The sequence below is a fragment of the Amblyomma mixtum genome, chromosome 1 (assembly GCF_055824585.1).
Source record: "Amblyomma mixtum isolate Tamu chromosome 1, ASM5582458v1, whole genome shotgun sequence".
In the NCBI taxonomy this organism is placed as follows: Eukaryota; Metazoa; Arthropoda; class Arachnida; order Ixodida; family Ixodidae; genus Amblyomma; species Amblyomma mixtum.
This window is the reverse complement of record NC_143012.1, coordinates 39,387,874-39,403,530: the sequence shown is the minus strand read 5'-3', so window position 1 is coordinate 39,403,530 and position 15,657 is coordinate 39,387,874. Positions and strand designations below refer to the sequence as shown.

The window sequence follows — 15,657 nt, the reverse complement described above, 5'->3', positions numbered from 1 at the left end:
TGGCCTGCTGCTGCCGCTGCCGCCCTGGCTCCCACTGCAGCGGCGCCGTGGTAGACTTTGCCAGATTGCCTGTTTTTGCAGGTATTCGAGGAGCGGAGGTAGGTGGGAGCGCGCGCTCACAGTGAGGGTTGACCCCTGGGAAGGTCGCGAGCGGCGAGGCGTTAGAGAAGAGTAACCGAGATTCTCGACCGAGATTACGGAGACCCGACCGGAGACAGAGCCAGACCTTGGGGAAAGGCCTCGCGCGGTGATTTGGGTTCGCGGAAAAGCGCCGAGGCAGGAACGGAAAGCTGAACCTTGGGGAGTAGACAGAAGTAGTAGAGCGCTACGGTTCTTCCTCTCCATTCCTCAGTGTGCACGAGCTAATAATGCAGAGGAAAAGTAAGTTAGATGGGCAGTTATCGAGTGGTGAGCGTTTTCGGAACCCAGCGTTTTCGAGACAGTCGTGCGCCTAGCTGCCGTCGGCCTGGTTTCTCCTTGTCGGTTTTGCGCGCGAGAATATTTTGAGACCCAGCGCGCCAGAGGAGAAAGGGAGGGGGGGGGGGGGGGGCAGAGAGATTGAAGAGGGCGTCCAGAGGAGCTGGAATCAGCAGGAGAAACGGCGCTATCCCCGAGTTTTCTGTCTCCGCGGAGAAGTTTTTGGTTTGTTGACTCTGTGGAAGCAGTGAGGGTTGTTTAGAAACGCTACGATGCTGGCGCCTCCGAGCGCTCCGGTAAAGCAAGGGGCTAAACTAGGTCGCTTAAGATTGCTGAGCACTCCATGCTCGACTTGCTTTCGGAGGAAAACAAAATAAATATACAGCTTTAGAAGAGCAGAAATTATGTTCATGAGCACTGATCCTGGAGTGATATGCTTTTTTTGAGTTTGTTTGCTTTCTCCGAATAAACTAAGTTCTAGTCATTCGCAGGCTAAAATTGCCAAAGTAGAACCGAGAAACCCTCAAGATGTCACTTGCTGGAAAGGGTCTCTTAACTAACATAATTTACATTACAATGAATGCTACAACCAGTAATGTTGATATACCGACGCTGACAAAAAGGAACATCTAATGAATGTTTTGCAGCACTTGATTACCTTTAGTCAAAATTTATTATGATCAGCTCAACGCTGCTTACCCCATGATGCAGTGATGTTAGTCACTTCTCGTTTGTAGCTCAAAAAAGAATTTAAGAATAATTAATTTGCAGCTTGCATGCTATAGCAACGCACTAAAATGCTTTAGGTATAGATGTTTAATTATTGTATATTCTCTATGCATTTTATAAGTAAAGCGCATACTATGATATTGTATCCTGCAAGAAACGAATCGGCGCAAAAGTCTAGAGAAATTTCATGCGCGAAATGCATATGGAGGAAGTAATACAAAAACACGCTGAGTTAAAAACTATCACGCCTCCCCCCCCCCCCCCCCTCCCTTCAAATGAATGAAAAAAAAAAAACACTAAATGACAGCAGAATGTACAGAAGCTTCTGGTCGCAATATTATGCCATTGTTGATAATTGGTTGCAGTGCAATAAAAAAAAATTTACTATCTGTCTCTTGCCTTCTCCGTATCAGCCGTGATTGCGTCCTGCTTAGTGCAGGACGTTGTACGAACTATCATCGCTGCCTATATTTCTGCCAAAGAACAACATATGAGAGTATGATTTGATGTCAAGCGTTATAATAACTACAAGTTAGAAGTTCCAGTAGTCCGGGCGCTCTGAGCGCCTCAGCGTCAACAGCATAAGATTGAGAGATATATAAGTTGAGAGAGATAGTAAGTTGACACAGATATGGGGCACAATAGTTTCCAATTTCCGCCTTAACAAACTGAAAAAACCACAACTCTATATCGCATCTTGAACTCTCTGAAATTTTGTATAAAAGTGACCCATAATCGCCTAACGCGACTTTTGTCCTACTTAAATACCTTTACATGAAAAATCATGCTTTGATATCAGCATCATGATCAGTAATAAAATCATTGAAAATAATGAACGGAATTTTTCTTCACGAGTATCTTCTACCATCTCTCCAATGCATTATAGCAGCCAGGAATGATGAAGATTTATAATCGTTTACGCCATATTGATCAATCCAAATACGTTCAACGTCCGCGTGAACTAAGCTCAACTTCGAGTATTTTTTATGCATTTAGCAACAGTCACGTAACAGAACATATGTTAGCTATTATGAGGCCAGCAAACAACGAGGCCTGTACTCTCTAATGTTATCTCAAAGTTTTATATAGGATACACGTGTGTCAAAACTGTCAGTGTAAACGTGCTTCATGATCGGGTAATAAAAATGTCCTTACAAGAACTTATAACTCACCATGTAGCAACGTTACGCGCACATGCAAATACCAGTGTTATATATCCAAGATGTGACAACAAACGTCGAATCGATGACTACCCTTTTTTCCAATCGCTAATCGTCCCTCCTTCGCTCGCTTTTAGTCGGCTAGTTTGTGCTCTTCAGTATTTCAACAATTTCCACACTATTCTATTCATTTCAAGTTCAAGACATTCTTTCTCGTGAGCTTTGTAAACACAGGCGAAAAGAAGAGTAAACAATGAAGACTGAAAAGGATGCTCAGCGCGGAATGACATTTTACATAAAGCGGCCATTGTAGCCCATGCCAACTACCGTAAACACGGACTCATTGTATGCACTGCAAAGATTAGGGGCGAGGGGAATGGGGGGGGGGGGGGGGGAGCGTCGTTAATGCGTTTCGTACAAATGACCACGGGGGCCACTGATGAGTCGGGGCGAAGCGCTGCTACCCGCGGCCGCAAGGTCGCTCCACCTTGTGGTGGCCTCTCTCTCTCTCTCCACTCATAGCAAAATGGAGAGGGGGATAGGAGACAGTCGGCGGGGCGTTTAGCGCACTCTCAATTCTCGAATTAGCGGCGCGCGGTTCTCGGCTGCCAAGCCCGAGCTCGTGAGATATGACCACGGAGGTGGGCGTGCTGGAGGCCAAAAATAACACTGCTGCCGCGCTGCCGAGCGCTACCGATACGACCAGAGGCAGAGAGCAGTGCTTCCGAGCGCCTCGAAAGGTGAGAGGAGGAAGTTACGTTATGAGAGGGAAAGTGGGCGAGAGAAGACGCTGGAGAAGCAGCAGCAGCACCAGTAGCGTCGCGGGCAACGGGCGAGTGAATCCTCCACCGCAGCGTGGTTTATAGCCGGTTGGAAACACTGGGTGGAACGGGGCTGAGACAGGGGAATGCATTATTCAGCCGGCTCAACGACATCAGCTGTTTGCGGCGTCGAAACGCGCTCGGGCGTGCCAAGCCAAACTCTTCTCCGTGGCTGCTGCCCGGTCGAGTGTGGAGAGGGAGCGTGAGAGAGAGGGTGACAGGGATCCGTGCTTTGCAAGCCACATATCTCGGAGGCTGGCTTGAAACAGCACGCTGAAAGTGTGCGAGGATCAGCGGGCAGGGACTAGGTACTCCACTTCACTTTAGCAACAGGGCTATCTACACGATGCCGTGCTGGCATAGCAAAGACGCACACCGGACCAGCCTTCTGCGCATGCGTAGTGACCAGGCGGGAAAGCCCACCTGTCACTGCTCTGCGCATGTCGAACGTCAGTTCGCCGCTGTCATCAAGAATTGTAATCTCATTTTGTTTTCATTCCGGGTTGGAATTTCTATGATTTTTTTTATATTTCGAGGGTATTTCATGCGACATTTAAAAATACTACTCCCAGCTAAGGCAGGCAAAATGAGGTATTTTTTTTTTCGGTACATCAGCAGCTTTAATTGTCGGAGCGATTCTGGGGTTAGATGGGGGTCCTCGCATACTTTCAGAAACTTAGCTATAAGCTGACTGATATGCACGCGAATTAATCGTACGTCGACGTTTGTACGATGCACCGCGCTCTGTTTTCTCCAGCTATCGTACAGCGCCATCTAACGCGCTGCTTTCTTATGTCCTTGAATGTGCACTGACTGTCCCGCCTACACACTCACGGAATGAATAGTACAGCTTAGCCTTCGCGAATTCTGAGTTCGCCGTTAAATTGATTTATGCTACCGCATTGATAACTTCCATGTCTAACATTCTTGGCCAAAAAATTTGAATATTGAAAAATTCTAAGAGAGAGAGAAAGATAGAGACTTTAATGAATAAAGGAGAGGTCTGCCTGGTTATATTGTAAGATACTGTTACAGAATAACTGAAGGTAGTGGTCCATTCTTCTGATGTGTAACAATATCTTTCTTTTAATGTGTTTTTACAACGATAGCATCGAGCAGTTAAGACTTCCATAGAAAACCAATGGGGAACTCTTTTGATGATAGCAAAAAATAAAAACGTTAATAGCAAAAAAAAAAAAAATATGCTAGACTGCCGTCGGGTGGTCTGCGGATATAGTTATTGCTGTACTGAAATCTTACAGTATAAGAAAAAATTGCGTACACAAATGGTTTCCCAATCAAAAATGCTTTTGTCCAGAATTGTTTGGTATGATACAGCTGGTAAGCAAACATTACGGTGTGATGTTACTTGAACGAGTCATGAACGGAAATTATTGCCATGGAGGGGTAATTTTTTTAGAGAGTAAAGTTGAGCAGAAACGGTGCCAAAGAAAATACTGTGTAATGCTCAGTGTTGCGAAAAATATAACTATGGTAGTCTCTTATCATACATCAGAGCTCCTACTACAGCCGTCTACTCAACAGCCTTGTATCCGCTTAAATTTCCGCTAAGGTTCTCTAGTACCACCTGCAGCGTCTAGGCGTGATAAAGACTGACATTTTCTAGGCGCAAAGTAACGCTCACCAGCTGTGCCCTACACCCGCTCATATTCGGCCGACAGCATTCGTCGTATCAGGCAAGCGAGTTTACCGTGATCACAAAATCACAAAGTAGCATCAGAATTTTCCCGTGAACTTTTCGGAATTTTCTTTTAGCGATGTCACTGTAAATACGCAGCGAAACGAGCACTTCCGCAGTTCCAGCAAACTTGCTTTACTACACAACGCACGCTTTTTCTTCTGCGCGTATAGTACATCGTTATCATCATCGCCGCAAACGTCGTGATTGTCATTATCTTAATCAACAACCCTGATACGAACAGTCCAGAACAAAGGACCACACCAGTGTTCTCAGATCCCCCCGTTCTTTGCCATCTGCGCTAACAGACGTGAGGTTATCTGTTCTCTCCATCTGAAGTTTGTTATATGATCTAAGCGGCTCTCTTACCCGCACACATCGAGGCAGATTGTTTTTGAGATGTTGAGCTACCGCGGCCACCGTAATAAAGACAATAGCGTACAGCAATGCAAACATGCAAATGCACTTGCATGCACGAGACCTCAAGGTAGAGCACCTGCCTCGCATTTGAGAGGTGCTCGGTTCGATTCCCACGACGGCAGGTACCCACCGATTTTCTAATGTGCACCAGAATGCATGCATATGTAATGGCATGCAAGCCACCACAGGCAAAGAAACAGGGAGAATAATTGTCAACTTACTGGTCCAAGGGCTCGTCAGCAGCTGGAAAGAGACAGAGAGAGAGAAAAAACAAAATTAATGAAACAGACAACAGAAAGGAAATATTCTAATGTGGAAGTACGTCACGGCAACAGAGTGTCTGTTTACCCCGATGCAGTTATAAAGCCGCCGGGGGAATACTTCTAAGGGATTTTTTTTCTGGTATATTCCTTTCACCTTTGCATCCTTGGTTGTCTGTCTTGAGTGCTACAACCGCCGAATGACACGGCTTTTTACTAAGAGTCCTAGCATCACAGGCAGGCGGCAGCAGAAAATTAAAAGGCAAAATAATTCGTTCGCCACAGTGGCTCAGTGGTTATGGCGCTCGGCTGCTGACCCGGAAGACGTGGGTTCGATCCCGGCCGCGGCGGTCGAATTTCGATGGAGGCCGAATTCTCGAGGCCTGTGTACTGTGCGATGTCAGTGCACGTTAAAGAACCCCAGGTGGTCAAAATTTCCGGAGCCCTCCACTACGGCGTCCCTCACAGCCTGAGTCGCTTTGGGACGTTAAACCCTCATAAACCAAACCAAACCAACCCAAAGTAATTCACAAAATGAGGCCCTATAAAGTAGCCATCAAGGCGGCTGCTACTATTGGACGCAACCTAAGTCTAGAGTGAAGCTCCGCCCACAGTCGTGACGTAACACATTCTTCCTCCATGACAAGGAAATAGTGCGTTGCTAAAAATATTCTCGCTACCTGGGAAAAAACAAACTAATCGCAAGATGCAGTTTAAAAGCGTGACAATTTTGATCTCTCTGATTTGTTTAATACAGCGACGATTTAGAATGTTGATTTCGTTTACTTGTGTTACTTGCTGCTGGAGTAATACAGTCCTCTGTAGGTCGTAGCCTATTGTTATCAAATGCCGTTTTGTAAATTAAGTTATTTGCTTTTTTTTATTTGCGTCTTTATTTTACGCACCCACCAAAAAGCATGGCAATCTACGCGGACGTTGCACGTTACGAGACCAGTGCTACAATACACACACGAAGGTGAATGATAGAGTGGATATAAGATGGCAATAGAAGAGTAATAATACGAGAGCGACACACTTCAACTGATGCGTTGCTGTATAAAACAAGCATTAATGTACACGCAAGGAATATCATAACGACAAATACGGTAAAAAATTATAATCAACCGTGCCCTTAGACTTGTATAGGCAGAAATATCTGTTGATGGGATTACAATGGCCAGTGCGTCTTGCATAAAGAACATCTTGCAGGCTCAAGCTTGTACGTGATGACGCTCGGATAAAAGATGATAACAGCTTTTAAGGACAATCGATGTTAACGCGCCTTACCTGATAAAGGAAAGCAATATCTCGCTTTTCTCTGCGCGCGAACAAATTCATAAGTTGCAGGTGACAAAGCAGTGAATCATAATAAAAAAAAAATGCCGCCTGCCAATGTATTGGTCATAAACTATACGAGACAATTTATGCTGGACTCGAGCTATTTTGGGAGACGTTGCTGCCGAAATGGGATTTCAAATTAAGGAAGCAAACTCCATGCGCGACCTTACCAGGCTTCGAAACAAGTGCACTATGCAGGCATAATGATGGGTCTCTTTCGCAAAGCGTGAAATAGCACTAAACCAACGCAATGCTGAGTCCCAATAGAAGAATAATAGGCACGAAATTCTAATTGGCGGTCGAATCTGACGACAATATCACGAACGCATTAAACTCGATTGGTTGTATCTGAGGCTAGAAGTTATGAAAATGTTAACACAGAAATGTTAACCCTGTTTCAACTCTGGCAAAAGTTTCGAAGAAAATGTTAGTTCGTTGCGCTTTCACGCGACAGACATAACCGGCGTCTTACCTAAATTAAGTTTAAGATGATTCATTTTGCCCCGTTCGTCAATAGGGCTTGCAATCTGCTTGCAAATTCAAACATTCGGTATCACTGCTGACCTGCCGAAGCACCTTTTGGTCGTCAGCGTTATTAAAACGACTGAACTTTTTTGTGACGCAAATAAATCATTAACAAACACGATAAACAGCAGAGGTCCAACTCAAGACTGATTGATGGCTCTGTGTCCATTTCCGTTTTGGAGAGGTCTTCACACATTTACGCTTGGCAACTTAGCAATTACAACCTGTTTTCGGCGCTTATCTTGAGGTATGTACAAGTGGAATCTATCGGACCAGCTATTTCATATGAATATTAGAAATATTTTTGGAACTTATTTTTTGGACATGACTTTTAATATAAAACAATAATTCGGAAGAAAAAAAGAGGCAGCACATAGCTTTCATGCCAATATAGGTACACAAAAGAACAGTTGCTTAGAAAAAATATAGTTTCTATTAATGGAATAAGTATTAAAAAACAATTGCAGATGCGCTAGAAAACTAAATACCACAGAATGTCCTCTGTCATATTTGGGGCACCTCACAACCTCGCAAACATGGCACCACACCATAAGCCAGCCGAAAATACTGGGCTACTTCGTATTGCGCCAGAGCCAAGGAGCTGTTTCAAGCCTCCAGCTTCGTAGGATGCAGTTCGGGTCAACAGTTGCTATAGTACACAGGAGTCCTGAGGTATGAAGCGGGTCAACCCTGTACTTAAGAACGACTTAAGTGACGTATCTAGCCTCCGCATTAAAAAAAAAAAGTTGCATTATTCGACAGAGATGCCGTTCATTTTCCAGAGAGTGGCTCCCAATGCAGAACGCTCTCGAAGCACTGTTGAAGCGTGAAACCTGCGCATCGTTACAACGTTTTCTTTAGCCGGAGAGGCCGTAAGGAAGCATGAAAGGCAGACATAGGTTCCACACCACTTGAAGGGTCGCCCGTGGATGCGTTGCATAACACACACAGCTTTTGGTCACGTGATACGAAAACGTTCTCTGAACACATTCTCGGCCGCCGTTGGCGATGCAAATTTTTTTTTTTTTGCTTTCTGTGCAATTATATACAGGGTGTTTCACCTAAGACTTTAGGCAATTTTTAAAAATTGGGTTCTTAAGTTAGAAGAGCACTTCTTTTCCAAATAGCATTGCCACTAGTATAGTACATCAGAATGCTGCTAAGAAGTGCTAACTAAAAGGAGAAGTGCTGACTTTTGTTTTCTTCCCTTCTATGCTTTATATTGCCCCCCTCTTTCGCAATAAACCATTTGGTTGTTAGTTCAGAGCATGTGTCTGCCTCGTCTTCTTCCGTCCCGTCCGTCAGCGCTGTTTTGCCGTACCATTCAAGTGCTAATATTGAATTGTTAACTTTTTAACTATTTCAACGAGTCTCCTTAATTATTCAGAGGCATGTAGCCCTCCATAGATAATATCGATATCAGTTTTTAGAATTTCTAAAACGCGTTTACCCTCGGCGCTGTGGCCCAACAAATTTTGGCAATTTCGACGAGTTACGTGCACTGGAGAGGCTGCTTTGCCTGCAAGCTTCTCGCAAGCGCGTGTATTTTGGCGCGATGTAGCCACCATTTATTGGGCCACAGCGCCGACATTAACTGCGTTTTCAAAAGTTTCAAAACTGATGTGGATATTACTTACGGTGTGCTACACGCCTCTCAATAATTAAAGCGCCTGTCAGTAATAGATAAAAGTTGAATATTCAATATTAGTTAAGCAGCCAGTTAGTTAGTACCTATTAGCTGTAATCTGATGTACTACACCGCTGGAATGCTATACCGAAAAGAGCATTCTTCTAAATTAAAAATCCTTTTCTAGAAATTATGTAAAGTCTTAGGTGAAACACCCTGTAGCTGCACATGGGACTTTCTCCTGCGTAAAAGTTGTCGGCGTAGTCTGTCGTGACAAAAAACTCCTGGAGTTCAATTACTGGTCATTGAGGGCGTGATTCACGCGGTCTGGAAAGAAGGCGTGTCGAGAATGCACCGCTTCAGCGAAATGTCATGCGATTGAGGCAGGCTTTAAGTTGGGCGCTGTCAGTCATTTGGGGAGGAGAGGGAAGGAATTGGGGCAAGGAGGGTAGGAACAGATGTCGCTGTCATTGCTTCGCCGCTTAGAGAAGCGAGGACTCTGGCAGTTTCTCAAAATTGTTTCTCTCTGTGGTAAGTCGAGATGCGTCATACCGACGGGGTCTATATGGGGCTAACCACCTGGGCCTCTTTCAAACCCATCGCCACCGAGGACAGCGCTAAGGGCAAAGTTCTGTTCAGCGCAAAACACACTGCAATCGCGCGTGGTAAATCCGTTTATTGTCAACCATAATGGGAGCACAGCAATTGATTTTAACGTCCATTTAGAACACGCAGCTTACCGCAGACCCACAAAATGGGCAGTGCACTTCTCGTAACCTATCGACGTAGAGGTATGCTCGTAGTTCCAGTAGAAATGAGAACAGGCAGTTTCCACATAAGAACTAATTCTGCTCTTAATTCAGCACTGATATTGAAAATGACTTACAGACATTATATGCCTAGATTAAAAGTATTCAGAACAAAGAAAAGAGTGTGCCTTTTGCTCAGACTTAAGAAGTTATCATTGATTGAATAGGGATATGCTCACTTTCATATTGAAGCTACCTGTACCTATCATAAAAGCACTTTTGCCGCCGCCAATCTGACTTACTGGTTGATTGCCTGACTGACCGATTGATTGATTGATTGATTGATTGATTGATTGATTGATTGATTGATTGATTGATTGATTGATTGATTGATTGATCAAGGGAGCGCGTGTGTGCGTGCGTGCATGTGTGTGCGTGTGTGAGAGAGAGATCAAGTGAGTGACCGAGTGAACAGACAAGCGTCTTTATTTTTGAAAGCGAGGTCCGTACCATCCTGTGTAGTGTGTGGTGCCTATATTTTTTCAGAGATGCCAAAGTTCAAAGATCCTCGCTTGAGATCGCATGCATTACTTTAAGCTGACAAAGACGGAAGAAAATATAGTCAACCAAAGAACAAATAACCGCTGAATATTCTGAACAATTTTTCGGTGGAATTCCCAGATAAACGTAAGGAAAAAAAGGCAGAGTCTGCTTCACCATGTCGTGCTTCCGGCGTGATACATAAGAAAGACGAATCTCATCCAAAAAACAAGTCCCAAAACGCCAACACCCCGCGTTAACGAACACTAAAGCACAAACAAACACGACACAACACCTCGACGCGAGGCGCCATAAGTGGAAACAGGTTGTGACGTAACAGCCGTCTTCGCGGCGCGCCGTGTGACTCAATCGGCGCGACGACCACCGCCTCCTTGGCTTGCTTTTTTATGCAAGGTGTTTCAGGCCAAGTGTCTAAAAGGAAAGCCGGGTGGGAGGGGGAGGGGGCGTTTGGCAACGCTCGTTGTCTACAGAAAACATTTCGTCCCTCGAGGGGCCGCCGGGGATTCCGCTGACGAACCTCCTTGTTGAGCCTATTTTAACGTGCGCGCGGAGGCGGCGGAGAACGGCCGCGTCGGCTTTTCTGCATGGCAGCGCCGCTGATGCGGCTGACACGAGCTAACGCCCCTCAGACTTGGGGGATGAGTTTGGGCGCCCTTCTGACGGACAGTCGCGCGGGCAACGTCCTCGTCGGTATGAAAGCCCGAACTCTTATTTAGAGCGCAACGCAAGCTTCATGGAGATTCGCGCTACATTATTTTTTTTCCCTGCTTGCCGCAGAAAAATTAAAAAAAGACTCCTAAACCTTTTCGCCCAGCTTCAGGACGAATAAGTGGCAGTGTTTGGTTTGAATAGAGGTTTGGACGTACAGTCTTTGTCAAAAGTAACCAGGCTGCATGGTTTTGCTTCTCAGTCGTATATTTAAACCATTATGCCTGCCCTCAAGCTCTAAATCTCTGTATGGCAAGGAGAGCCCCTGCGCTCACCTTCAAATAACTTTTCGGCCTTAGGGAAACCCGTAAAGGCTGTACTATACAAATGGGAAGCAAACCATGCTGCCTGGTTACTTTTGACAAAGTCTGTACCTGTTGCTAGTGGCTAGTTGAGTGCACTGATAACAGATGGCGTCACTTTAAGCCCTACCGCAAAATGTCATATGAGTGGCTTAAAAAGCCACTAGTGACTAGGTTGGCGCACAGATAACAGATGGCGTTACTTTAAGCCCTATTGCAAAATGTCACATGACTGGAGTATATTCAATTATGATGAAATGATATTCACATAATATGAAATAATGAAGACTTCACACGTTTCATAGTGTTTCCATATGAGCCGTACCAAAAAAAGGCAGAATTGTGGGAACTGTCATATGTCTTCCATAACTCCTCAGTATAGTTTCCGTATCCTTTCCGTAAAGCTTCTGTATAAGCTTTATATGAGGACGACGTCATACGGAGCTCGTACGCATTTAGTTTTTTCATATACAATGTTCCTGTGGCTGTTACAGACTTCATATGTTACGTAATGTCTCCATATGAGCCGTACGGGGAAATGCAGAATTGTTTCTCTGTCTCTGTCCGCTGTTCTATCCGCGCTAGCTAACATGTCGCAGCCAGTCTCCCACGACCAACTAGTAAAACTTTATTGTTCAATCGTTTAACTAAGGCAGGCCTTTTTCTCCTCTATATTCTCCGGCCTCAGTATTCCGGAATGTCTGCCCGTTGCAAAGGGCTTGCCCACAAGATCATCGTCGCTGCCGTCCTCATCATCATCATCATGGTAGTTGTATTGCATCTTGTACGTGTCTTTCCTTTCCCTCGCCCTTCGTTTCAGTAGCGCTGTTTCATTTTGTTTTTAGTGGTGGTTGAGTTTTGCATCAAAGCTAAGGAGCACTCGATCGATCGTCAACGGCAGCTTCATGCGGCAACCTACGAACACAGCCGAACGCGTCCCTATAGGGCTGAAGAAAGGCGGGCGAACGCCACCCTAAGGCACAAATAAGAAGTTTAATGACAGCACCGCCTATAAAGAGACATAGAAGGCGCTAGGACAGTTCCGTTAGGTATTTCATGCTAGCGCCTATTTTGGCAACGAGAGAGACCTAATTTTTTTTTTATTAGCCAGCAGACGAATGCGGGCCTTTTAAGAGTGGGCTAGGCGCACAATACACACGTGATGGCGCACAGTATCGTGATCATGGGAACGTATACACAGAGCACATTCACTACCGTGACCACTCTCCAGCAGTATGGTACCGTATTTTGCAACGACTGCTTTACCCGGTTTAGTCTTTTGGCCTTTTACCATTGGCTTTCGTGATTTGTGACGTCATGGTTTACAGCTAAGGAAGTGATATCACTTGCCGGCTCTGCTACAGATGACGGGGGCTGACCAATGGCAATGAAGCGGAAGAATGAATCGCGGAAGCAACACTCGTTTAAATATGGCACCTGGATAACATTTCTAGTGGACAGGAATATAGCGTGCTGATACTCGGTTCAGACATCCGACGATCGAGCCCTTTAATTGGGAGAAAGTTACCCGTAACACCACTGTAGCGGCGCTGGTATCGGCACCGGCGCACGTATAAGGAGACCCTGAAGTTGGAAGCGCGAGCTCTAACGCTTGTAGATTGCCGAACAGCTCAGCACCCCGATACGCCAGTCCCCCAGCGTGGACCACCATTTCTTGCTTGTATCATCATCATCATCATTACCATCATCATCATCAACCCGGTACGTGCCACTCAGCAGGGGTATGGTGGCTAGAGCCACCATAACAGGGGCCAACAACAAAAACAACAGCCGGCTAAGGCAACAGGGTTAACTTTCCGCTCCGCCGGCTCCCCAGCCGCGACTACCGGGCCGTCTTAATAAACGGAGGCATGCAATCATCGGACCGTCTCCCACAATAAGCCTGGCCACCACATTACCGTCATCATAATCATCATTTTAAATTCACCATCGTCATCGCTTCACCGTCACACACTCCTCTGTAAGATGCCATGCGCTAAATGCCAAATGGTCAGTAAATATCTCAATGATCGCTGCGGTGACTCAGTGGTTAAGGCATCCTGCAGCTGACGAGTATGGTTCCGCTGGCTTGGTCTCAACAACGAAAGCCGCATTTCAGTGGAGGCTAAACGTTGATGCGCTTCTGTGTATACGTCTGTGTGTGCACAGACTTCAGGACTTATTAGAGAACCTCCGAAAGTAAAACTAAAACCCAAGTCCTCGACTATGCGGCGTGCCTCATAGCACAGATACAGCTTAGTGGCATGAAAAATCACCTCCCTGTTTAAGAACATTGCCAGATACGAAATGTTTGCAAAAGGGGCTGGGAGTGGGTTGAGGGTCTCGTTACTAGGAAGCGTAACTTTTTGTGTGCGTGTGTGTGCGCAACCCAAGCACAGCACCACAGCACAGCGAGCAACCGCCTCCTTTGCATGCTTCATGTCCAAAAGCACGAATAAAGGTTCGAACTGGCCGAGTTTGTTTGGCATACAGTTTTGCATGATTGCGCCTTTGTTGAAAGCGCAAGCACGGCTAAGGGCTGACACGCAACAGCACGAGGCTATGACGAGAGAGAGAGAGAGAGAGAGAGAGAGAGAGAGATAACTTTTATTTTTCAGCTCAAGTCCGAGCCTTCTTATCTGCCCGTTTGGTAGGCTATGGCGAACATTCCAGGCACATAGCCCGGACTTTTTCTGAAGGGGTCTGGCGTAATTTCTTGCATCGAAACGGCTGAGTCCTTAGCATAAGCTTAGTATGAGCGGAACGACACCGTTCTCGAAAGCCAGACAAGTGGCAGGGCAGTAGTGCTCCGAAGCCGAGATAGAAGCGGGATAACAGCGGTTTTAAGCAGGGCACAAGCGAAACGGCAGCGCTCCAAGGTTGAATGTAAGCGGAACGACAGTGCTTGAAAGCCTAGCATAAGTGGAACGTTAGCGCTCTAATGCTTAGTATAAGCGGGCGGCAACGCTTTTGAAAGCCAGACAAGAGGCGAGACAATAGCGCTACGAAGCCGAGATAGAAGCGGATTAGCAGCGGTTTGAAGCCGGCTACTTTCAAAAGCCGAATATAAGGGAACGGTAGCGCTCGACACCATAGAGTAAGAGTGACGACAACGCTCAGATGCCAAGTTAGAAGCGGAGGAACAGCGATTTGAAGCTGAGCTTATGACAGTGCTGCGATGCAGCCACCCCACACGATTAAGAAACTGACCACCTGTATTTTGTGACGTCCAACTTCTTGCTTTGAATGTTAACAACCTTTCTATATTTCCTTACGATTGTTTGCCTTTAATTTATTTTCATTTTGCATAGCCGTTTCCTTCTTTACTTTGCCGACGAATTGTATACCCTTTGCGCGGTTTTATTCTTGCGTAATGTCCGATGGGGCTTTAAGGGTTTATTAAATGATGATAATGATGACAGAAATGTGCTTTTACTAACCGACAACTGGCCAAAATTGGTCGTGAGATTACGGCACTTATGAAAAGATCTTGCGTTAGATTGGCAGGACCGAGCTTGAAATCGCCGGTTAAAAAGCTTTTATTCTGGGCAGACAATTTTCACACATGATTAAACGACAGTTTGCTGTGAAGCTTTCGCACTGTCTGTGTACGGCACACGGGTTGGGACACTTTTATTTTTCTCTGTCCCAACATAACTTTTGTCAGCATACCGCAAAACAAACTGTTTGGTACTGCGTTTGGTACTGCCGCTGTACCCCACAACGTGAATACATACCGACATGCGTGCGCTAACTGCTCCGAAATGAATCGTAATTTTTCTCCTTATTCAAGATCTCTGCTAAACTTTGTTTGGACTTCACACTTTGTTTGTGCGTCGTCAGGCGTAGCAACAGATAATGTTGAAAAGCGGTATGTCTACAGGTGGAACGACTGAACAGCGGCAATCTTCATAACGTGCCGGTGTGTATCAGTGCGATTGTGCGCATGAGTGCCTAAAAAGAAAGAGTACATTTCTGCGTACTTACTACGCAAGTAATGAGACGGTCGTGAAGGTGTTTGACAATATCGCAGTGACATTATTCAACGGATATTACTATATTTTCCGGATGGTGCGTAACGTGCTTTCACTTCGAGACAATTGCCGGCATACAGTCACCACCTCGCTAAAGAATCATTGTTTTCAGCGTTGAGATACGTAGAAATGCGTGCGTCCAAAGATAAATTATTTATAAATATACATAGTTTATGGCGTTTCGGACGCATACGTAGCGGGCTCGGGTGATTTGAACGCCAAGCTTTCCGTCGCTCCGTACAACTGAGACCCCTAAGGATTAGTTGAAGGTGACCTAAAGTTTGTTAGATAGCCGGAGAGGATTAGC

General features: G+C 45.5%; 1 protein-coding gene across 1 annotated transcript in view; it reads right to left on the bottom strand.

The window, feature by feature from the left end:
* Nucleotides 1-15,657, bottom strand: part of bt (projectin protein bent) — a 221,564-nt gene that overhangs the window by 169,010 nt on the left and 36,897 nt on the right. Inside the window, exon 3 of the mRNA XM_089548430.1 lies at nt 5,468-5,489. Within this exon, the coding sequence (XP_089404556.1) occupies nt 5,468-5,489 (22 nt within the window). The remainder of the gene's footprint in view (nt 1-5,467; nt 5,490-15,657) is intronic.